Consider the following 25,087-nt stretch of genomic DNA (forward strand, 5'->3'; position numbering starts at 1 on the left):
TGAAGAAATCAAATTCTTTCTTCCTTTCCAGTCTGAATGGAATCCATGTATTCTGGCCAGACGTGGAAGATAGAATTCTATTCTTCCTTATCAAGGGAATAAAACTGCATTTGATAAAGGCTTGTAATCTATGCTCAGGAGGTATGGATCAAGGCACGCTGCAGACAAGAACGTGATGGGATAAAAAAGAAGGAAATCTTATATATGCTGTCTTTTAGAAGATGCAACACAGATTAAATCTAGCCATAATTATTCTTTCTGATTATTCTGGCCATAGGAACATATTGGTTTGATGAAAAATAGGACCAAGTAAGAAAAAGTGAAGTTTGATTCTTTGTGTCTATATTTTAATCTAATAACCCAGAGTGATGTTCTTTCCATTTCTTAATAAAAGGCTCAAGCTGGTAATCTAATAGTATTACTGAAAGTACATCTGTAAACATTTGGTAAATACAAATCTGGAAAGCATCACCAAAGTTACTATCTGTATTGATTTTGCTTTAAAAAGAGAAAAATATTAACATATTTAACCAGGCCATTAAACACATAACTATTGGTTTCAGAGACACTACCTTGCTCAATATTTTAAATGTGATGCTATCTCATTCATTACACACTCTTTTGAGCTCATTAATATGCAATATTAGTATATTGAGAAGTGCTGCTCTGCATGTTACAACATTTTGTCCAATCCAATTTCACAATACCCTCTTTATGTAACTGTCATTGTACAACAGTGAGACAGAGGAAAGGAAGGCAACAAAACACTCGCAAAAGCAGGGAAAACCCACGAACTACTTTTAATATCTATTGCATTAATATATTGCATTTAAAGAAAACATTGCTTATCTATAAACTATGGTTCCCAAGTCACAGAGGCACCATACCACCACAAATCGCTACACAACATCATTCCAAAGTTAGGTGGAACTAAATAGTTTATAGATGTCTAAACATGCAAGACAAAGTTTAGACATTCAGCAAAATGAAATACTGAAGCTTAATCTGGATGATGGCACTGCAGGTATTGCATGTTATACTGTTGTTGTTTACATGAAGAAAAACCAGAAAGACTGTTTAGGGTTTTTAAGGTGTTTTATTAAGAGCTTTTGAATTTTTGAGTTGTTTTGGTGTCACCTTGAGATATATCTCCATGATGATACATAATAGTAACCACTTCATTACCAAGGTAAATCTGAACCTTAACACAGAATTGGCAACATTTTAATATCCAGGGTCCTCTCTTAAAAATTAAATCTTTGTTACATATTTTCTGTTCTCCCTATCTCCAAATGGAAATAAACTGGATGTTACCAGAGTGGCTTATATAGAATATGATGGTTGCAAATTGTTTACTCCTTACTACTATACAATTCCCAAAGACTGTTTTAATATCAAATATCTCACTCCCATTGTCTATTACCATGCTGAATGGCACTTACAGAAGCTGCAGTCCAATATATCTGAAGGGCATTAAGGAAGGCTACGATACAGATTCAAAAAGGAGAAGCTGAAACTGTCATTGACTATAATATCTAATTGATAGTATTTGTCAATTTCACTAGATTTTCGTCATTGCTTCCCAGTAAAAAGTGATATAAACGCTTGTATGACAGAAAAGGAACAAATAAGAAAACTGTGCTATCACTGCTTGAAGAAAAAACTGTATTTAAAAGTAAGCAATGGCAGTAATAGCTGGAGCATTTTAAAAGATGAATGGCTGAAGTTTGCTCAACAGAAGCAGAAATGTGAAGATAGGTTTTTCATTGCACACTAAGATTTCCTGAAGGTTTGCATTTATATAGCTTTAAAGCAGGGGTAAGCTACTTTTTTTCTGTCAAGGGCTGCATTACACAAAAACTACAGGGAACCATGGGCAATACTGAAGCAAGCAATATAGAAGTCACAATCCAAAATGACACCCCTCTGACACCCCTTTATTCTTTTTTTCTCTCATTTTTTTAAATATCCTTTCTCTCTCAAACTACAGGTTGCAGAGAAGGGACAAACAGCTCTTATCAGAAGTCTGACCAATTCTATTGCAGAGGACTTTTGGAATTAAACCAAGACTTGAATGCTACCCTAGAGCCACGTAATCCATTCCCTGTGTAAATAAATGTATAAGTAAAATCGAAAAGCAATCTTATAAATCTTGCAACCACACAGGAAATGAGAAAGTCATTCGTTCAGAAGAATCAAGAAACTGGTTCTAGCATCATAGTATTATTCATGCATATAAACCCAATCAAAAATAAGAGCTGCCATTATTATGGACAAGAGAACACATTAACCACCACCAGACTTTTAGACTGACTTATAATTCCCATTTTTCCTCCACCACCACATTCAATAGCAATTCTGGTTTAAAGCTGATTTTTCAACAGCTGACATAAACTCTGCTAAAAGATGTGGGGGGAAAGAAGAAATCCAATATGTAGGAAAGTTGAACTGAGATTTTAAAAAATCAATTCTTCAGTCTTCCATTTGGAATGAAATTGATGACACATGTATTTGATTTTACCTGTAGGCCTAAGAGAGTGCCTAGATAAGTGCATCTCTCCTACACACTGAAGCTGTTCCCTAAGGTGCAAAGATGCACCAGTTTCTTCCACATTCTGGAAACACACACAGACACAGAAAAAATAATAATACTGTAAGTTCAAAAATCACAGACAGAAGCCCTTATAATATAGCTAGCCAATCATTTTGCTAGATTTTACAAATTCATTTGGCTGGGATTCCTACCCTGCATGTCTTGTAATGGTATGTCTTGTAATTATTGCAGTGGAGCAGATAACAGTCCGCTCTAGCTAAATTTCGATTCTAAGGTTTGGGGAAATCTTAATTATGGTTGAAACGAATTGTTATTCCAAAGCCCAGGCACAGATCCCTCACACCAGTATTTCCCAATATCAAATGATACTTCCAAATCTTGCAAGCAAGAGCAGCATCCCCACTTCCTCCTGCATGATAAAATGTTAGAGAAGACCCCTTTGGGTTTAAAAAAAAAACACAAAAAAAACCCCAGAAGGTTGAGCCGCCTTTTTCAACTGTGAAAGCAAACGCAGCCAACATCTTAAAAGCAAAACCTAAACATGGAGGACCTTCATCTCTCATCCAGAGAGAAGGTCTCTTTCAGAAGCAGGAACTCAAAAACCGATCTCGGTTTTACATAGCATTATTTTCCTTCCTATCCCTTTCACTTCTCCCCTTCCACCAACCTTCGGATATGGGGGGGGGGGGGGAATTCAAATCCCTAACTCTGAATGGTAGACAAGGAAAGGAGTCCCCACCCTCAATTTCCCCACACCGGAGTGGAGAGGGGTCCTCCTGCTCCTAAACTCATCATTTCCCCCTCCAGCCTCTGAGATATTGGAAAACTCGCACGGCCATTCTCCCAAATAGACCCGCGGAGAGGGGCGGGGGGAGAGGGAGCAGGTCTCCGAGGCTGCTTCTTCCGAAATGTGTCCTTGAATGATGGCCGGGAAGCCCCTCGCGAGCATCAGCCGTGGAGAAAGGGGACCCCCCGGGCCCACCGGAACGAGAAGGGAGGCAGCTGGGTCCAGGCGACTGCGGCGCCGGCCGTTTCTAAAGGGGCCTGCGGGTGCCTTACCTAACGAGGAGGCGAACCGAGCGGCAAGCTCCGGGGGCCTCCCGCCGTCTCCCGCCGCGGTTCCTTTTGCCGACGTCTCCTCTTGCCCCTTCCCTCGCTCGGCCCCAACTCGGCGGGGTGGAGCCTCCGCCGAGGCCTCTCGCCAATCCAGGCCCGAGGCGGAGCCGCGATGCCGAGCTCGGAACCGCCCGAAACCCTTCGATTGGCGCCGGGCCAGGCGAGGAGGCCCTTTTTGACCCCGGCGGCTTTCTCCGCCCGCTCGCCTTCCTCCGCCGTGCCAGGAACCGGCGGACCAGCCGCCCACTTCTGAGTGAATTTCAGGCCGTGCGCCAAGTTGAAGCCGCCGTATATACACCGCTCCCCCACCGCCACCTCCAGCGGCAGCAGAAGCACAAAAGCCATGTTTTTTTACGACATGAATACATATAGCAAAATGCCAGCGGTAGAGCAGGCTGGTAGCACCTTCGCTTAAAAGCCAGGTGTCGGCCTTTGTTGCTACCAGTTTGGCTTCGTTTAACATTACACGCAGAATTAGATCCAGGTTTACACCTTTTTAAAGTCAGGTACCTGCCATGTTTTTTTTTTAATGCAATATGTTCATTTTGGGACAACCTAATACTGTACTTTAAAAAAAAAAAAAGCAGTGGCTCCTATAGTTTTTACAAGCATCTCCCTTGAATGTATTCTTAATGTATACACCTCCCCTAAAAAAACCCAAACACCAAAATGAACACAAATAAACAAGACAATACAATTAAACTTAGGGAAAGGTGGATTTATTTTAAAAATGTACAACTAAAGGATTCTTCATGCCTTCACTAGAATCTATCTTGGTGTAGCCTATTAAAGGTGGGTTGCTTGTTTTTTTAGAAGTGTAATGCTAACTTTAATGGCAGAGTGATAACATCTTTTTTAAAAAAACATAAGCTTAAATCCAGCATGTTACCAGCCTCCTTGCATTGCCAGGGATTCACATACCATTATTCAAAATAAAAAATGTTGTATATTTTTCTCCTATCAGTAGGCCCATCTCTCTTTTATGATCTTTCCAGAGATAAATGAAAATATCACTGTTGTTTCTGTGTGGACAGGAGATTTAATTAGGGCACTACTCAAGGTTTTTAACTGCTGAATAACAACCCCCCCCCTTTATTACTATGGTGTTTGTTTTAATGAGAAAAATGATTGGCTGCAGATGCTGCCCCAATTTTTCAAGGTGGCAGATTTGCCAATCAAGGGATATGAAGAGAACTGAGAAAAGCCTCTCACTGAACAATTTAGAAAACTAAAGGAATAGCATTGGAGAAGACAGAAGCTATAGTGGCTGGATTGACATATCATGGTTAGTACATGGTTTGTAAAGCTACTTAATTGGATTTCCTGCTTTCAGACTTTATATGAACCAGGCAAACCAGATTATAGTTTAATGTGGAATTTCATGTTCCTAATCATACCTTCTTTATTTTTCAATTACTGTATGCACATTCCTTCTGATCAGTTCAATCTACATGTATGCTTTTTTAAAAAAAATAAATAAGGTGAAACATTTGATATTTACATTCTGTAGTTGTGAAATCAGTCTTCTTTTACCATACTCCAAATGGAAGCTACTACTCAGTCATTTGAATCAGACTTTTCTGAAGAAATCTAAAGGTTTTGGCCTGTATACAGCTAATAAATCTTCTATCTACCTACCTACCTACCTACCTTATCCTATCCTATCCTATCCTATCCTATCCTATCCTATCCTATCCTATCCTATCCTATCCTTCCTTCCATCCATCCATCCATCCATCCATCTATCTAATCTACCTCTATATCTATCTAAACATTTATATAGATAAAATGGGCCAAGGAATTTGAGGAATCACCCATCTTCCATGGTGTCTGCCCATCCAGTAAAAGCTGGCAGAGAGTTGGCATTCTTTGGTTCCCCTCAATTCAACAGTGCCATCTATTGGAGCCCAGGAAAAATGCCTTCTATGCCACAATGCCTGCCCTCTAGAAATCCATGTTGAAAGTGTTTTGCAGAAAGTTGAGATAGATGTTTTAAACAACAACTTCTTCTATTGTACCATTTAATTCTTCAAAGGTTCTTGTTAAATGCATTTTTCTGGAACATAAAAGATCAGAATAAGAGAACTTCAGTTAGGGTTCCTTTGTCATCTGTACATGTGAAGGTCAAGCAAACACAGTTATTGGACTTGAGTTACCTCACAGGCATTGTACCAATAGTTTTGGGGCTTACCTGTTCACTGAATAAGGAACAGTAGTCTTCATTAGTTCTCTGGTTGAAGTTGAAAAATGACAACACTTTAAATGACAATGCTCATGATCTATTATAGAACAAGCTTGTCTCACCTAAGCTGTTCCTACAGAGAAAACAACTTGAAGTAAGCACCAATAACAAATATATACAAAAACAAATTATCTGCAGATAATTTTTAAATAAATTTGCTACAATTCATAGCATTATAGAATTGGAAGGTATCACAAAAGTAATTTAATCTGTTCCTATCAGAGAAAGCAACTTCAAATTAAGCACCAATAATAAATATACAGTTTTATGTATAAATTTTTAATAAATTACTTAAAATTCATAGAATTATAGAGTTGGAAGGAATAAAAAAGTCATTTAATCCATGGGTCCCCTACCCCTACCCCTGAGCCATGGACCGGGACCGGGATTGGTCCCTGACTTGTTAGGAACTGGACCACACAACTGGAGGTGAGTGGCGGGGGAAAGTGAGCAAAACTGAAACCATTCCCCCCTCCCACCCCATTATTTCCAGGTCCTGGTGACAAAAAGGTTGGGGGACACTGATAAATCTATCTCCCTGCTTAGTACAAGGTCTGTTACCGCATTGCTGAAAAGAATGGTTTTTGTTTGAAGATATCTCTTATACCTTTCTATCCTTGCTTCCATCATGTTCATATATTGCTTCACACCTCAGTTTTTGTTCTCTAGGCTTTTCACCTTTTGAACTCTCAACTCCATCCAACCAGAACTTTCTCAATCTGTCTTCCTTTTAATCTATTTACTGTTCTTTTGTACATTAGTTTTGCAGTTTGATCCCCTTTCACTTTATATGTATAACCAAATTTGTACTCGCAACCGAAGTTATCTCTGAGCAGTTTTGACAGAAAACCATAAAATATTACACACTACTTTGTCCCCCCTCCCCCACTTTTATTAACCAAAAACATTCCTCTGCAAAGTTAATTATAGCTATATCATCCAAGCCTAGACTCTCTTACCTTCTTTAACCGCTTTTACTTGTAAGAACCAGCAAATGGAATGAGGCTTTGGCCTGAGATCTAAAAAGGCATTGTAACTGGAGTGTTGCCTGAATACAGTAGTGTAATCTAAGGTTCTCTAAGCATGTCTATATTTGCAACATATACCATTAGCTCAGTATATATGTACCTAGTCATTGCCAGTTGGGCAATATGTAAATAATACTATGTATTTATTAAATGTATATATAATTTATTATTAATAATAATAAAAGTAAGCAGTAGAATAGCTTGTCTCCGAAAGTTGTCTTCATCACTGGAGATTTTTAACAATGGATTGAACAGCCATTTGTCAGGAATAATATAGGGCAGTGATGGTGAACGTATTCGGCACCGAATGCCCAAACTGGAACATGCATGTCAGAGTACCAGAGCACCAGAAACCCGAAAACCAGCTGGCCAGTGCATGCATGTACCTGCCAGCTGGTCTTTGGGCTTCCAGCACACGCACAAAGACCAACCGGTGCACATGTGTGTGCCGGAAACTAGAAGACCAGTTAGCGACAGCACGCGTGCCCACAGAGAGGGCTCTGCGTGCCACCTCTGGCACGCATGCCATAGGTTCGCCATCATGAATATAGGATCTCCTGCTTGAGCAGGACTTGGACTAGATAGATGACCTCCAAGCTCCCTTCCAATTCTGTTATTCTGTTAATATGATAATAAAATAAACGTACCCCTCTGTGTTTGTAAATACTAGTACTGTACTAATGCTACCACTATCCAGAATTAAGGAGGAGCCAATTTTCCCTCTGTTAGTCAAATTACCAGTTGGCTTTCCTCCGGTTGGTGAAGCCTTCCCTTCTATCACTAAACTCTGTGGGATCATTTACAAAGGTTAGACAAGGTCCTACTATACCTCCTCTTATTTGCCATCCACAACATTTCCCAAATGATGCCCTTCTCCGCTTTAGATGAATTTTACCATCCTAAGAACAAAACGAAGTTTCAGCAGTATAATGCTGTCATGTCCATTTTAGATTAACCAGTTCTACCAGTTACTAAAGCCAGCAATTCATCTTCAACAGCCAGAGCTGCTGTGAGTCTCTTAGATGTCAGCCAGTATATATCTCCCTTAAGTTCTCTTCCCCTTTTGCTTCCCAAAGTTCCTGTGATTTAAGATTTTACCAGCCTAATACCCTTTTTTGTTTTTGCATATCTCCAGAGATATACAAAATAGACGACATGACAACTGCAGGACTGTCACAGCATTGGTCACTCTCATTTACATTCATCTTATATTCATTCATCACTTGCTACTTCTTGTTTTAACCTACACATTCTTAAGGAACACATTCCACTGTATTCAACTTTGTTTCTTTTGACATATCTACCCATACCTTTCAGACCAATGAAACAAAATAGTCTTCATAAACATATGAAGAACGGTTGCAGGAACCGAGTATGTCTAGTTTAATGAAAAGAAGGACTAGGGGAGACATGATAGCAGTGTTCCAATATCTCAGGGGCTGCCACAAAGAAGAGGGAGTCAAGCTATTCTCCAAAGCACTTGAGGGTAGGACAAGAAGTAATGGGTGGAACTAATCAAGGAGAGAAGCAACTTAGAACTAAGGAGAAATTTCCTGACAAGTTAGAACAATTAATCAGTGGAACAACTTGCCTCCAGAAGTTGTGAATGCTCCAATGCTGGAAGTTTTTAAGATGTTGGATAACCATCTGAAGTAGTGTAGGGTTTCCTGCCTAGGCAGGGGGTTGGACTAGAAGACCTCCAAGGTCCCTTCCAACTCTGTTGTTCTGTTCTGTTCTGTTCTGTTCTGTTCTGTTCTAGTCTAGTCTAGTCTAGTCTAGTCTAGTCTAGTCTAGTCTAGTCTAGTCTAGTCTAGTCTAGTCTAGTCTAGTCTAGTCTAGTCTATTCTTATAAATAACCCTTCTAGCTTCTTTTGACATTCATTCCACTCAACAAATGCATAGATGCATTACTTTTTACCCATGGTTGCATGTTTTAAAATTAAGGTGGCTTTAAATTGGCCAGTTTTACAGGGATATACAACATATTTAGTAGATCACTAACTATATATTTCACTTTGTATATTTTTCAGTTTATTTTCAATTTGTTACCGTAGTAACTTTAAGAATCTCATCTATTGGTATCAATATTTGCCACAATTCCTCAGTATCTCATTCTCCCTTTTTAAAAAGAATAAAGCATACATTCATTCATTCAAAGACACCTCAGTCATTCAAACAAATCTAAGCAACCAATTCAGGCTCAACAACTCCTATAATAAAAAATAGCTGTCAAGATTTCATTAGTTTCTTTGCAGTCTTAACATTTCTTCATACAATAATCCAAATAAATTACTTGCCAACATTCTACTGACTTACTCTTATTTCTGATTATCTTTAGTAGACTTTACCTTCTTTCATATGGGATACTTTTCCCTTAAATAACGCTTTCCGAAAAGGCCATAAAAACTTATTTCCCCAAACATTGGGGTCAATATGAGTAGTTCCCAAGAGAGAATATGAATGTGAGCCAGGTCACCTAGTGTTACTATTTATTCTTGATTACTGTTTTAATTTGGTTATTTCTTGTGAGCTGTCCTGAGTTGCATTGTTCAATTTGGGCAGATACACACAGATACATACACATGTAACTTTGAATAACGGGGTCTAGGAAAATAACCTCCTCTGCTGTTGCTTCCACCTTATGAAATGTCATCCTCCTGGAGGTGAGATTGGGCCAGTTTTCCTGGCCTTCCTTGTGTGTGGGCATCCAGGAACGCCATGTGGCCTTGAGTATGGTTGATGCCTTGAGCGTGCTTCCTCCGCCTTTTAACTTATCTTTTACCTTATCTTTTTTTCTTGTTCCTTATCCTGTTTTTTGTGTATTTTAATTGTACCTTTTTATATGATTTTATGATCTTTACCTGGAATCTGTCCAGTCACCTAGGTAGCAAGGGGGAGCAGTACCTAAATTTGATAAATAAATGTGATCAATATTGACCTCCCCAGTGGTTATTAAAGTAGCATTTATTATTTTCATATTTTCAATATCATTTTTAATATATATTTTCATGTTTGAGGGTTGATGAACAAACTCAAAGTTCATAAAGGTGTTGATGAGATGAAGAGTTTGGGGATCCCTGCTCTAAGCAATCAATCTTAAGTGTTAATCCAACCAGCTCTAATTTTTCAATAAAAAATGGTTTAGCATATTGTGTAAAAACACCCTTAATATACTATTCAATTCAATTACCTTTAAGGAAAAAATGCCTTTCTTAATGCTTTCTGCAAATGATTTGTTTTCATCTAGGAATAATTACACATGTTCTCTAGGACGTGGGTCCCCAACCCCCTGGCCAGACTGCAGCCCATTTGGAACCGGGCCACATGAGTGAAGGGTGAGTACGTGCGCATGTGTGCAGCTCCATTTGTGAGAGTTGCAGGCACTCGCGCTCATGCGCAAAAATCCATGTGTGAGTGTGATCACCAAGCCAGAAAGGTTGGAGTCAGCTGCTCTAGGGCAAAAGTTCTCATTGTCAACTGCATCTCAATAACTACAGGTAATGTGCAGTTAGGAAATAACTTAAAACTTCCTTCTTGTTTCAGAGCAGATAGGAGAACTGCATATAACAATGAAAAGAAACAGGATTTTAATATATATATGAACAAATAGCAGCAAGGCCATCTATAAGCAAAAAAATCTTTACAGAGAACACAAAGATTTTAAATAGCTTTATGCTCCAAAACTGAACTCAAAATTAATGTTTTGAGGTATTACACAATATTATAATCATGATCAGAGTAAATTTCTTTCCATTATTGTAGATGCTATGGATAAGATAAAGATGTACAGTCAATATCCAGTTCAAAACCTTAAATTCTAGCCAACAATTTAACATTGGCATAACAGCTTGTACACTAATAGAGAACATGTTACTATAGAAACAAACAGAATATAAAGTTGTTGAGATGCCAAGAAAAAAATAAATCTTAAAATAATGACTGCATAGATTTGCTGTAGGCAGCCATCCAAATCTTGATCAAAAGGGAATAATAAAGTCTGTTTTAATTAAAGCATTCTAGATGGAACAAGTTTTGATACCATCTTTTGGGAAGAGGTCAGATGCAATCCAATTATGGTATTAATCTTCACTGTGATCCAAAATGAAATCAATAAAAAGGAACACACAGGATGTTTTGCAAGATGCCCATATGAGATTGTTGTCCTCACTTCTGATAGAAACCCTAATCATGCAGTTATAAAAATTGCACCTGATCGCAAAAGGGTGTGGCTTGGTTTATAGTCTGTATACAACTATATACCATTTGCACAACTAAACAAGCAAAACAAATAAGACAGAAATGTACTAGTAGGACACCTCCTGAAGCCAGCTGAATTAAATATTTAAGGTGTAATCACGCAAATGGTTAATCAAAGAAAAGTTGTTCTTAAGAAATGAAGTCAAAATCATCCCGTTCCTGATTGTAGTTGAGTACATGTTGTCGGATGCGAGAGGAATCAGTCCAGGTAATAAAGTCCTCCATGGCCCTGGTCACCAGGAATGCAGGGTCTGTTACAACTTCTGGTCCTACCCGGATATGCCCCTGTTCCACAAAGGTCACAGCAGATTTCAAGTTTTGCGCCATACGGAGCTTTATGAGCAGACAAGGCAAACGGCGACGGCAGAAGGAAGAGGCTGAGACTCGATCACACTGCTCAAGAGAGCTCTTAGAGGGTACCACACCCATGGCATAAAGTTTGTCCAGAAGAGCAGCAGTGCTCCTAGTGCGGAAACCTGCTGATTCTGGTACATCACCCAGGTCTCTGATCCGGCGTGCTAGTTCCCGAACAGCCCGACTAAGCTGATTGTAGCGAGTGTAATCTTCCCTCCGCTGTATACGGAAACGACGAAGCACACGCAGCTCAGCTAGATTGCCTGATGCAGCTTCCCAGTTCACCAAGTCTAGCTTCTTGAGAAGCTTCTCCTCATGAAATTTCAGTTTACGCACCATGTTCGTCTCTTCGATTGCCTCAAGGGGAGAAACACATTTAACTTATTTTTTACACACTACGACACATGCCTCTAAAAGACCAAACTGTTCTACATTCAGGAATACAAAGACGTTTAAAAAATAAATAAAAAATAGCTGCTGCTCACAACTAATAAACCCGGTTCAAGAAGATATCAGGTTTCTACCAATGCAGCTGACAGTTTTGTAAGGACGCACCAGAACCTTGTGAAAAAGCTCCACGTTTTACCTACAGTTCACAATTTAAGAGATTTTATATAGGTAAGAAGGGATAGGATAAGCTAAAGTGAAGGAAGAAAATACACGCACCAAGTCTTACTTGAGAAGATTTTGAAGCACGGTTTTAGACATTAGAATTAGAATTCTTTATTGGCCAAGTGTGATTAGACACCCAAGAAATTTGTTTCCGGTGCGTAAGCTCTCGATGTACATACAAACAATAGTGATAAGCAACAAAGTTATAGTCATAAGAAGATAAGGAGATATGTAATAGGGAAGATGAGAATGATGGTAATACTGCCTTTTTAGATAGTTTGACAGAGTTGTGGGAATTAGTTGTTTAGCAGAGTGATAGCATGGGAGGAAAAACTGTCCTTGTGTCTAGTAACACGCAATACTTCATACACTTCTTTGGGAGTGGTCTCCCTTAACTTCCGAGTTGATATGCACAGGGTGCATTGCCCCCACTTCTCCTCCCCGGCTTTGGATATCCAAAAAGCGACATCTGCTCATCAGATTCTACTTACCCACTCGTTACGCCGTCAATAAGAAAAAACAAAATAAAATAAAAAAACCCGACACGTAAAAATCCCGAACTCGCAGTACAGCGGGGAGCCGAAACGTAACACGAGTTTCCCACGCGGGAGAAGGAAGCAGCAACGGCTTCCTGTTCCGGTCCCGGCACGCCAGTCAAGCCCCGGTTTTTCTGAGCATAGATTTACGAAACAAGAAGATGGGATTCACACTGGTCACTTCCGGGTTGCATTGCGATTTCCTTAGCACGCAACAGCAGCCAAGTGGAAAAGAAGGCGGGGCAATAAAGGCTTAACGAACTTTTACTGCAGTCTATTAAAATCATTATTAGAATCTGTTTTGAGGGAGCAATTGGGAGGTAATTGGGGTAATTATTTTGTGAAGTCTACGAAATGCCGTTCCAATCGTTAAGTAGCTTCGAGGGGCAAGCAATAAGTAAGCACGATCAAAACAGCAAGTAAAAAAAAACTTGCCATTCCTATGACGATCCAAAGGTGCTTTTTTTCAAGAGGCAACTGGACTTTCTGGTTTTTCAAAAAATCTGAAAGTCCAATTTGCCTCTTGAAAAAAGCACCTTTGGGACAGTCATGACCTGGATGACTGAGAATCTCCATAGACATTCCTTTGACGAGGAATCATAAAGCCCTTATCCGTTTCCCTAATAGTAATCGAGCAGAATTGGAACCAAGTGTTGGCTTGGTTGGCTGAACAGTGTTGTTGTTAATAATAATAATAATAATAATAATAATAATAATAATAATAATAATAATAATAATAATAATAATAATATTTCTATGCCGCCCACTCTCCGAGGACTCTGGGCGGCTTACACCAAAGACAGTATACTAAATAGCATATTGCCCCCAACAATATTGTTTTTCCAGCAAACAGAACGATCCCAAATGCTAATTCTCAAGAGTATAAGAAATGCAAAAAAATAAATAAATGAAAAAAACCCAACAACCCTCCCAGAGAGCTGAAATAGTGTTCCCCAGTTAAAGAAGGGGAAAATTGACGGGCTGCAACTTTTCCACAATACTTATTACTCCCTCCCTCTGCCTTGTGTGATTTAGAACTGCCACTGTCACATCTGAACACAAGTATCGTAACGTTTCCCGCCTTCACTTCCTTGACGCCCAACTGCTCCCAGGGAAAAAAGAAATAACATAACCGGAGAAGCAGCAACAATCGAGATATGAAATCTCCGAACCAATCCGGGCTTTTGGGGGGGCTGGACTTTTTAATTAGGGCACCAATAAAAGCGCCGCTCGGTCATCCAATCACATCTCTCCGATGGGAGACGGACTGACGTCAGAGAATATAAAAATATAGCCAATGAAAACGCAGTATTGTTGTCTCAACGACCAGTCGGAAACGTTAGCAAAAAATTTGAACTGGAGTTCTGACCCAAGCCTTGCTCGGTCGATTAGCCGTTCGAGCTCGCGCGTGGATCCAACGGAGGGCGGAGGTTGCGTGTGGCCGTGAGGTATGGCGATGTTCCTCAGGGACGACTCAGAAATGGATGTGGGTTGGGGTTACGTGGTTGCTGGGGAGGTGGGGATGGGCTTTGGAGTCCGGCCGGAGGAAGACCAAGTCTTCTGAATCTACCTGTATGCATTTCGAAGCAGACGTTTGGTCTGGTAGTTTTTTGTTTTTGTTTTTTGTTTTATTTGATTTATATGCTGCCCTTCTCCGGAGACTCAGGGCGGCTTACAATGCGTTAAGCAATAGCCTTCATACTTTTGTATATTTATACAAAGTTAGCTTATTGCCCCCACAAACTGGGTCCTCAATTTACCCACCTTAGAAAGGATGGAAGGCTGAGTCGACCTTGAGCCTGGTGAGAATTGAACTCGCAATAATTGCAGGCAGCTGGATGTTAAATGCTGCCTTAGGAGGCATTAGCCTCCTATGCCACTCAGGCTCCAGTTTGAACAGGACAAGAATTGAAAGGGGCTTTGTAGGTCTTTTAGTCTGGTCCCCTCCTCAGGTAGGAGACCCTGTACTACGGTATTTCAGACAAGTTGACCGTCCAGTCTCCTTAAAAGCCTCCAGCGATGAAACCCACACACAACCTCTGAAGGCGAGCCAAGCCAATGGTTGATTGTTCTCACTGTCAGGATTTTTTTCTCTCTCCTTATTTCGAGTTTGGTTCTCTCCTTGCTTAGTTTCCATCCTTTGTTTCTTGCCTTGCCTTCTAGTGCTTTGGAAAATAGGTTGGATTCCCCTCTTCTTTGTGGCAGCTGCTCAAATATTGCCACACTGGAATCAACTCACCCTTAGTCCTTTTTTTCAGTTGACAAGACATGCCCATGTTAGGATATGGTTTGAGCCTAACAAGTTGTCCAAGCAATATATGTGTTCTGTGACTTTAATATGAATATGTATTGTGTGACTTTAAAGTTTTACTGCTGATTCATTGTAATGCTGAGTCATGCTGTAATTAGATAATCACAGGTTGTGAATGTATTTAAGAAAGGTACTGTAAGTATTCAGTTGATGATAAGCTACCATAGTATGTGGAGTTGCTACCATTGTACTATCATCGTTGGATGGATCTGTTACCATCGTGGTTTGTGAACCAGAGTGAGTTTGTTATTCTAACCAACTATTGTTTGTGTGGTAAGAAGAGTTTTTGTATCACTGGACTGATTTAACTGGCAGAGACTTGAATTGATTTAAAGACTATGAGATTGTTTTTTCACTGTAAAGTAAACTTGATAAACCAGTTTGCACATCTCTTATTCATTGCTCTCAGCAACGTTTCTCTGTGCTCTACACTCTGCTGGTTGGTAACACAACAACAATATCCTTAACACCCAGTTTGTGCAACCGTTCTTGGTATGTTTTAGCCTCCAGTCCCTTAATCATCTTTGCTGCTCTTCTCTGAGTTCTTTTCAAGGCATCAAGCTAGAAACCAGAAGACAGTTCTAGTACGCCCTTAGACCTCTGAGAGTTAGCTGAGTTTACCTTGAGCCACTCCCTCAACCCAATTCACCTCACGGAGTTGTTGTTGTGGGGAAAATAGGAAGAGAAATGTATTAATATTGATTTGTTGCCTGGAGGCATTTATACAAAACAATAGCAAGATAAAAACAATTTCAATTTCTTGCTGAAATGGGCATTGATTAAGAATTACCTTGCAACAAGATGGGCCACAAACACATTTAATAAAATAAAAGGTTTAGTTAGCATTGATGCCTCTTTGTTGCTATTTTGTTACCATAAAGCATAAATAAAGAATTATAAGAAACCTTAGCAGTCCTCCCGGAGAAGCTGTGCTGGTCAATTTCTATGAACACAACCACAGATCGTGTTTAGTGGTATAAGAAACCAGACCGACATCATTGTGGTTTAAACTTATTAGGGCTTATGAGCCAGAGCCATCAGTGTCCTCCAGATATGTTGCACTGTGACTGCCAACATCCCATTTGTAGTGGCCTTGGTTGTGTCAACTGGAGATGCTGGGATTGCATTATAATATATTCTGTAATGGCTGCCTTTGTTTTAACCTTTCACAAATATATGAGGAAGAAAACCAAATCTCCCAAAACTAGTAGAAGGGCTTCAGGAAATAGAGTAAATGCCATTCTGCTGGGGAAGTAACATATTTCTTAACACCATTGGTGTTAAGCTGAAAAGTAGGGATTTGCTAGGGAATTGGGTATGCTACATCTCGGGTCCCATCTTCCCCCAGGGGCTGCTATAATTCATTGCCTGCCATTAATGAAAAGTTTCCTTGAAGCCCAATATAGTAGCATAGAAAAAGGCATTGATTTCCCAGCAGAGCTTTAATTCCCAGCTATACTAAGAGAGGTAGAAATGCCCTATCTACAGACTATAAGGAACCTCCAAGATTGAAGACAGTTTATCGCTGAACCTAAATTGCTGTAGATCACCTTTGGTGGGGTCTATTCTGCTTTGCTCTTGAGAGGCAAGATGCTCAGCTAGATAAGCTCTACAGCCGTTGTATTCTTCTGATGTTTGAGTCATGCGTTTTGCATTTTACTTTGCAATAGGACAAAACGTTAGAAAGCAAAGAGACTATTTACATTCAGTTCTATTACTGTAGTTTTTTTTAAAAATTTGATTTATATGCCGCTCTTCTCCGGAGACTCAGGGCGGCTTACAATGCATTAAGCAATAGCCTTCATACTTTTGTATATTTATACAAAGTCAGCTTATTGCCCCCACAAACTGGGTCCTCAATTTACCTACCTTAGAAAGGATGGAAGGCGGAGTCAACCTTGAGCCTGGTGAGATTCAAACTTACAGTAATTGCAGACAGCTGGTGTTAATCACAATGCTTTTAGTCTGCTGAGCCACCAGGCCACCAGATTGCTAGATCTTGAGCTTTTTACTTTTATAAAATGTAAGAATAGGTACAGTATTTGAAAATACTGAGGTTTTTTTTTTTATGCAGAAAGTCCAGGGAGGCTCTGGAAGATGCTTTAGGGTAGCTATCTCCAGTCAGACTTGATAGTGATAGAAGAGAATATTTTTAATTCAGGGTTGAACTTTGGGGTTCTTGGGGTTCTCTGAGTTTGCTGCTCTTGCAGATGTTTTATTATCAAACTTAGGTAACATCAGTGCATTGATAATGATACAATTGGTCACAGATGTATATCTAGCTTGTGTGTTTTGGGGGGCATCCATAAAAGCATGGGGAATGGATCCACTGCTTTTCATCTGCCACTGTTCTTTAGTGATTTGACCTTTCTTGGTAAGGTCACTAAGAGTTCTTTCGATCCAATTGTCTAGTTCAGTGATGGCTAACCTTTTTGCTGTCGCGTGCCAAAAGTGGGGATCATGCAGGGGGATCGCACATGCGTGTGCCCATACCCATAATTCAATGCGCCGCCCCCCACACACATGTGTGCGTGACCCCCCCCACGCTACCCCCACTTTTGGCCTGGTAGGCCCGTTTTCTGCCTTCCCAGGCTCCAGAGGCTTTCTTGGAGCCTGGGGAGGGCGAAAACAGCCTTCTATCCCCCACCCGCGAGGCCCTCCGGAGGCCGGAAACAGCCCATTTCCCAACTTCAGGTGGGCCCGGAAGGCCCGAAAATTAGCTGGCCGGCGCGCTGGAGCTGAGTAGGCCAACGCTCGCGTGCCCACAGATATGGCTCTGCGTGCCATCTGTGGCACCTGTGCCATAAGTTCGCCATCACGGGTCTAGTTTCTGTATTAGATTGATGTTCACTAAGATATAAGTTTCTTTGTCTTTCCGTAATTCTTTGGCTTTTTGTATATATTGTGCTCTGATCATGCTAACTGTGGTTGGGCCTTTGTCTGCTGGTAGGATGGTAATCGAATGGTCCTCCTTTAGGTTTTTGAGGCTGCTCTGCCCTCTGCTTTGAGTAGGTTCTATTCCCCTTTCCTTCTGATCTGTGATATTTATTTATTTATTTATTTATTTATTTATTTATTTGATTTGTATACCGCCCTACTCCCGAAGGACTCAGGGCGGTGAACAGCCAACAATAAAATACATAAATACACAAAATTTAAAAACCCGATAAAATCAAATTAAACTTTTTGGCGCAGACAAATTAAAATACCCCCAATAATTTAAAAACAGATTAAAATTTACATATTTAAAAAGGGAAGAGATCAGGCCAAGCCCGCTTGATGGAATAAAAAGGTCTTCACAGCACGGCGGAAGGAGCGCAGATCCGGGATCCTCCGTATCTCCGGGGGGAGCTCATTCCAGATGGTAGGTGCCCCCACAGAGAAGGCTCTCCCCCTAGGGGCCGCCAGTCGACACTGTTTGGCTGACGGCACCCGGAGGAGTCCCTCTCTATGAGAGCGTACTGGCCGGTGGGAGGCTATTTGTGGTAGTAGGCGGTCCCGTAAATAACCAGGCCCTAAGCCATGGAGCGCTTTAAAGGTGGTAACCAAAACCTTGAAGCGCACCCGGAAGACCACCGGGAGCCAGTGCAGCTCGCGCAGGAGAGGTGTTACATGGGAGCGCCATGTCGCTCCCATTACCACCCGCGCGGCCGCACTCTGCGCCAGTTGGAGCCTCCGGGTGCTCCTCAAGGGGAGCCCCATGTAGAGAGCATTACAATAGTCCAGGCAGGAGGTGACGAGGGCATGAGTGACCGTGCATAACGAGTCCCAATCCAGAAAGGGACGCAACTGGCGAATCAGGCGGACCTGATAAAAAATTCTCCCGGTCACGGCCGTCAAGTGCTCTTCTAAAGACAGCCGTGAATCCAGGAGGACGCCCAAGTTGCGAGCCCTCTCCGTGGGGGCCAATGATTCGCCCCCAATAGTCAGTGATGGCGTCAACTGGCTATATCGGGACGTCGGAAACCACAGCCACTCGGTCTTGGATGGGTTGAGCCTGAGCCTGTTCCTCCCCATCCAGATCTGTACGGCCTCCAGGCACCGGGACATCACTTCAAGGGCATCGTTGGGGTGATCCGGGGTGGAGATGTACAGCTGGGTGTCATCAGCGTACTGATGGTACTCCACCCCGAAACCACGGATGATCTCGCCCAGCGGCTTCACATAAATGTTGAACAGGAGAGGTGAGAGGACCGACCCTTGCGGCACCCCACATATGAGGGGCCTCGGGGTCGACCTCTGTCCCCCTGTCAACACGGACTGCGACCGGTCAGAGAGAAAGGAGGAGAACCACCGCAACACAGTGCCTCCCACCCCTAACTCTTCCAACCGGTGCAGCATGATACCATGGTCGATGGTATCAAAAGCCGCTGAGAGATCTAACAGGACCAGGACAGAGGAGCACCCCCTGTCCCGAGCCCTCCAGAGATCATCAACCAACGCGACCAATGATAGTTTGTCTGATGCTTTCTTGAGTCTCTGTGAGAAGTCCTGGATTTTAAAAGCTTCCATAAAGACTTCAAATTGATTAGCATCATCTGTGTGGAAATTGAGGCCTTTCTGTAGAATATTGTATTCTGCAATAGATAGTGGATGGCTGAACACTTTGACCACTCATTCAGACTCCCGGGCCTCTTTGATTCTGAGATTTACTTTGAGTAGTTTGGTTTGCAGTTCTAGATTTCCTTTTTCCGGCATGGGTCTGGGAAGTAGTCTTGATTGTGCTTGTCAGTCTTTCAATGTGCTCTGGTGTGATAGTCTCTTCTAAATGCTCCTTGAAGTTTTCCATGGTGTGCTGATATTTATTCAGTCTGAGATGCACTTCTGTGATCATAAGCCATATCATTTTTTTGTCCACTTTCTTGGGCTATTTTCCCATCCTGCTGCGCAGTTTATTAGAAGTTTGTATCTGAGACTGGTGGGTTAGGCATGCTGTCATAGGCATTCATGCAGAAAAACTAGTTCCTTGGTGGAAGTGTGCCTACATACAAATTTCTCCCATTTGCGTGCTTTCTGAAGTGTTTGATGCCCTATGTAGTACTGATAGAAGAGAATATTTGTAGCTCATGGTTGAACTATGGGATTCTTGGTGCTGAGATTGATGGTTTTCTTAATGATATTACCTAGTTTGATAATGAAACATCTGCAGTAAAAGCTCAGAGAGCACCGAAGACCCCACAGACATATATAAAGACTACCTGTATAAAGCTTCATATATGATATAAATGCATTTAGAAGTAATGCGTACTTTTCTGGTTCCCCTATTCCAGAAAGATTGTTAGAGGTACATAGAAAATAGTAACTAACATTATCAAAGATGTAGCAACTATCCTGTGAAAAAAAGCAGGGTGGATAAAAATCGATGATTTTTTTTTAATCAAAAAAATCTGATTTTTTTAAATGTAAATCTGATTTTTTTAAAATTTAAATCGGATTTTTTTGATTTGTATCAAATTTATTTTAATAAAATGCTTTTGGATTAAAAATCTAAAGATAGTTTTCTGTTTTAAGATACATTAATAATTTAGTTTATTCAGCATGAAAATGGAGCTTAGTTATGTAGTATGGGGCTGTATATTCTGTAATATTTATATTTTTGGTAAACTGATTTAATGAATCCAAGCTCTGCAAGCTGAGATAACATGCACTGCATTGATGCATTCACACAATTTCACAGTAACCATGAGATAAATCATAAAACAAAGTTCAGGAATATTCCTTTATCCCATTGTTTTCAAATCTATGTACACTACAAATTGGTATGATTGAAGAGAAATGTATCTGTACTACCGGGCTCTAAGTGTGAGGAGGAAGGGCAAGCAGCAAAAATGAAAATGAAACCTTCTAAGCAGCTTATAAATATAATATTAAAGAGCACCTGTCATTTCAGATCTATCATGGCAATGCCTGTTAGCGGGCATCCACTCACCTACTGCCTGCCACATCCCTCACCTTGTTGTGTCACTGCCGCATCTCCATCCATCCCATTAAAGTGAATAGGACTGTCGCTGAGTCAACAGCAGATTAGAGGAGGAGGCGCTGCGGGACAGAGATGACCGTTGCTCTTTAAAAATTATGATTTAAATAGAGTTGATTTAAATCAAGCCTTTTTACTAGTGATGTAAATTCATCCTGGAAAAAAGTTACATTGCTTGGGGTATGACAGTGGTACCTTCTGCTTTTGTTACCTGCATAGATTTACCAACATGTATAGAAACAAGTTGCTTGTCAGTAAAATTTTCAGATGGCTCAGCAAAGATCTGTAATGTAAAGTGCTTCTTGCCTTTATTTTATATCTAGATTAAGATGACTACTAATTTTGCCACTCGGTACAAAAAAGATCTGAGCATCGATACACTCAAGACAAAACTTGTTCGCCGAAAGTCTACAATTCAAAAAGAGAATAGACACAAGGAATTTAATAAGGGCAGGCAATTTGGACTAGTGGATGTGAACATACAGCCATCAAGAGACAAAGCTACTTCTCAGCTGGGCGGAAAAAGCAAAGGGGGTGTGCCAAAGCCAAGTAAGTAAAAGCTTTTTAAATATTAACCAAGACTTGTTTTCGGTCTTTATCTTTGTTGTCTTTCCTAAATTTATTAAGTTATTTTGTTATCTTTTTAAATACAACAAGTCCCCAGGTTAAGAACAAGTTTCATTTCTAAGTCTGTCCTCCAGCTGAATTTGTACCTAAAGTGTTACTTTGTCTTACTATGAACTGCTGAAAACAGGTGAGAGTGTGCACAGACCCCAAGTGGGGTAGGGATTGCAGGGATCTGCAAACGGGGAGACATGCAAGAGGGCTTCTTCAAAAGGGTCTATGACAACTTGCTGCGGGGAACTCACCACGGTCTACTCGCCATTGCCAATTCACTGCTGACAACTTGCTGTGGCCAATTCACCACAGGACAAGAGTTACACTAATATCCAGGAAATAGTGGAATACAATCATTAAAGAAAGGATGCCAAATGAGGGACAAAATGAAATGGGGATGGGAAAAATTAAAACTATTTTTTAATTATTTTAAATAATTAAATGGAATTGTTAAATTGTACCGCAGTGAATTGTCCTGTGGCAAGTTGGCCATGGTGAGCTCTCCCGCAACAAGTCGGCTGTGGCAAGTTGTCCCATTCTCCTTTGAAATGCTGCATTGGAGAAATAGGTAGTGCTGTGCTGTTCAGCCACAGTCTCCTCACCTGCAGCATTGAGACTCTCCTTGTCAGTCATGTGCACAAGAACGAGTGATGCTGCCAGAGCCTCCTTGCCTGCAGTACCTACAACTGTGTGCAGGAAAGAGATGCCACATGTGTGTGTGTGTGAGAGAGAGAGAGAGAAACTGCCTGGCTTCCCCACCTGTAGTACTGGGGCTGTCCTTGCCAGCATGCACCTGCCTTTCTCTTTTTGAGTCGAATCTCACGGGCAGTCAACTGTCCACTATTTTAAGTACTGCAGGCAGACCATTCATATCTAGGAGTTGTTCATAAGCCAGAGGTTCATAGCCTGAGGACTTTCTGTACTTCTAAAACCTCTTTTGGTTTTAGCCTACACTTGAATTAAATTTATTACTTTCTGTGATGTTTGAAAATCAACAGTTAACATGCTTGTAAATTTGGAAAGGATTTATGTGCCATTCAGTGCAGAATTGACAAAGTTGTGGCATCTTTTAACAGTTTGTTGTTTAAATATTTATCACAAAGAAAGCCACCTCCTCTTGAAACAATTCTTACATTATATGTCTAATGTGTAGAATGATTTTTCACTTTTTATTCTATTCTTGTCCCTAGGACAATTGAGATCTGCTATGGTTAATTCTATTTTTTTATTCTTCTATGCTATATATCCAAGCTCTTAATTGTTTCTCACCAAACTCGTTTTGTTTGAATTCTTCTGGAGAAAATTCTTCATGTATGTGTTGTTAAAACATGATGCCCAGAACATGATTTTGGCATTTGACCTGAGCAACATAGATAGGGATTATTATTTCTCGTGTTCTGGGTATCATGCTATTATTAAAGTAGCCTGAAATTTTCTTGTTTTTTAGATACTGTTTGCTATTCAACTTGCAATCACCTAAATTGGCTAGATATTTTTCACATATATCAATATAGATCTTTCTGTGTACTTTCTTTTTTGTGTATCTAATTGTGGGACATTGTTTTTATCTCTTTTTGATTTCCATCTGCTGTTCTAGCTACTCAAGATATGTTTTAATCTTGATAGCACACTTTATGTGGGATTTCAACTCGCATATGTTAAATTTTAGATGCTGCAGTCAAGACTCGTGAACAAGAGCGCATAGACATGCTTCACCGCTACAAGGCGGAAAAAGAACTTCGCAAGTTGAAGGAGCAGAGAGAGAAGCCTATTTTTAAATGTGGACAATTCAAACCAGACCTCCCTGCTTTTCTCTCAAAAGCATCACAGATTCCAGTATTGAACAAATCAAAAGAGAAAGTGAGAATAACTTAATATTTAAGCAGAGCTCCAATGCATCTTGCATTCCTTTACCAAGTTGCCTGAAACAGCTAATTCATATGTTGGGTTAATAAAGCATGAGTTGAACTTCATAAGTCTCTGAACTTCTTAAATATTTCAGGCTTTTCCATTTCTTGTTTGTTTTTCCATATTTAGAACTAGAAACTAGATTAGAAGCATATTTCTGGTTTTATAGGTAGTCCTTGCTTAATGACTAATTTGTTCAGTGACTGTTCAAAATTATGACAGCACTGTGCAAAGGGATTTACAACCCATGCCTGAATTTATGGTTGTTGCAGGGCCTCCATGTTCATATAATTGCAATCTGGAAATTTGGCAACCCATTTGCATTTACAATAGGTTGACATGCATACCGTGATCATGTGATCTACCATTCACTATCTTCCCTGCTGGCTTCCTTAGAAAGTCAATTGGAAAGCCAACAGGGAAAATTGCAAGCGTCTGCTGCCTGCCAGGAGGACTTCCTCTGGTTTCTAGGGGCTGGTTGAAAAGGATCTGTCCTGAAATCATAGCAGGATGTTAGTATTGTATATTTGCAGCACAGGACGTTTGCAGCCAGCCCCCAGAAACCAGAGGGAGTTCTCTTGTATCTGGGGCTTGGATGTAAACGCCCCATGCTGCAAATACTCCATCGATTTAGGATGGACTTTTTTCAATCTGTATGGAATCATGCATTGGGTTGGAAGAATGAAGAGGTCTTTGTGACCCCCATTTCATTTCTCCAGCTCAGCACATGAGTTCCCCTCAATGCATGGTGTCCTGCCTGTCCTCCTCCAGCAGAGAGCTCTTTTACCCCGCTTAGCAACCCACGTGGTCACTTAAAGCCTGCAACTTGGAGAACTGGGATTGCAGTCTTTGAGTAAGCACTCACAGGGGCATCTTGCTTAATGACTGCTTCACTCAACAGCTGAGATTCCAGTCCCAATTGTAATAAGCCCAAGGCTACTGTAGTTCAATAGTTAATAATAGCTTCTATGGATCAGAAAGGGAAAGCAGATTTGTGTATAAAGTAGGAAGGAAAGGTTACATGAATATAAGATCTATTTACAATAACCAGATCATGGTCTTGTTGTTATGTGGGATTCCATAATGCTCATCAGAATATTCCCAGGAAAGCAAAGTCTTTAAATTGATTCCTTATCAGATTGCCTTATTTAAAATCAAGAGGAATTATGAATAAATTTTCAATTTTCAAGTGAAGGAATGATAAAATAAACACACGATTGGCTCACAAACAAGCTTTTTTCCTAATCACTTCCAAATAGGTAGGATGTGTTTCATCAAAGCAAATAGAGACTTGATATTCTGCTCTGGTTACATGATCAGGCTAAGAAAAAGCAGTTTCTCTATGATTAACCAATTTGGTTAAATGGGAAAAGTCTACATTTTCTGTGTTAGATGGCTTCTCTGGTTTAAATAATCCAAGTTTCATTGAGTTGATGCAAAAATGTTTTATTCTGTACAGTATTTCACAGCTATTGATATGATTTGGTGAAATGATTCTTGCAGCTCATCCTATTTAATTTTATATTGGACAGTATTTTGTAGCATTAGATTATACTTTATGTTCTGTTACTTTA

At 40.4% G+C, this 25,087-nt stretch overlaps 3 protein-coding genes across 5 annotated transcripts in view; 1 reads left to right on the forward strand and 2 right to left on the reverse strand.

Annotated features, from left to right (window-relative positions):
• Positions 1-3,705, reverse strand: part of FBXO34 (F-box protein 34) — a 67,708-nt gene extending 64,003 nt beyond the window's left edge. Inside the window, exon 1 of the mRNA XM_070931657.1 lies at positions 3,614-3,705. The gene's annotated coding sequence lies outside the window, so the exon portion shown is untranslated. The remainder of the gene's footprint in view (positions 1-3,613) is intronic.
• A 6,799-nt stretch (positions 3,706-10,504) lies between these two features.
• IMP3 (IMP U3 small nucleolar ribonucleoprotein 3) lies at positions 10,505-12,776 on the reverse strand. The gene is made up of 2 exons (XM_070931659.1): positions 12,655-12,776; positions 10,505-11,908 (listed from the first exon to the last, which is right to left on the reverse strand). Exon 2 carries the CDS (start codon positions 11,888-11,890, stop codon positions 11,327-11,329), a length of 564 nt encoding a protein of 187 aa, XP_070787760.1. The 5' UTR covers positions 11,891-11,908; positions 12,655-12,776; the 3' UTR covers positions 10,505-11,326.
• A 1,266-nt stretch (positions 12,777-14,042) lies between these two features.
• Positions 14,043-25,087, forward strand: part of DLGAP5 (DLG associated protein 5) — a 32,674-nt gene continuing 21,629 nt past the window's right edge. For 2 of the 3 annotated variants that reach the window (XM_070942751.1, XM_070942766.1), the window contains exons 1-3: positions 14,043-14,147; positions 21,311-21,536; positions 23,275-23,465. In XM_070942751.1, coding sequence (XP_070798852.1) covers positions 21,317-21,536; positions 23,275-23,465 — 411 coding nt within the window. In that variant the 5' untranslated portion in view covers positions 14,043-14,147; positions 21,311-21,316. Of the gene's footprint in view, positions 14,148-15,176; positions 15,248-21,310; positions 21,537-23,274; positions 23,466-25,087 lie in introns of those variants that run through there. The other variant, XM_070942759.1, reaches the window with a different exon arrangement.

The sequence above is a fragment of the Pituophis catenifer genome, unplaced genomic scaffold (assembly GCF_029215685.1).
Source record: "Pituophis catenifer annectens isolate HBS135680 unplaced genomic scaffold, rPitCat1.0.hap2 SCAF_1, whole genome shotgun sequence".
Classification (NCBI taxonomy): Eukaryota; Metazoa; Chordata; class Lepidosauria; order Squamata; family Colubridae; genus Pituophis; species Pituophis catenifer.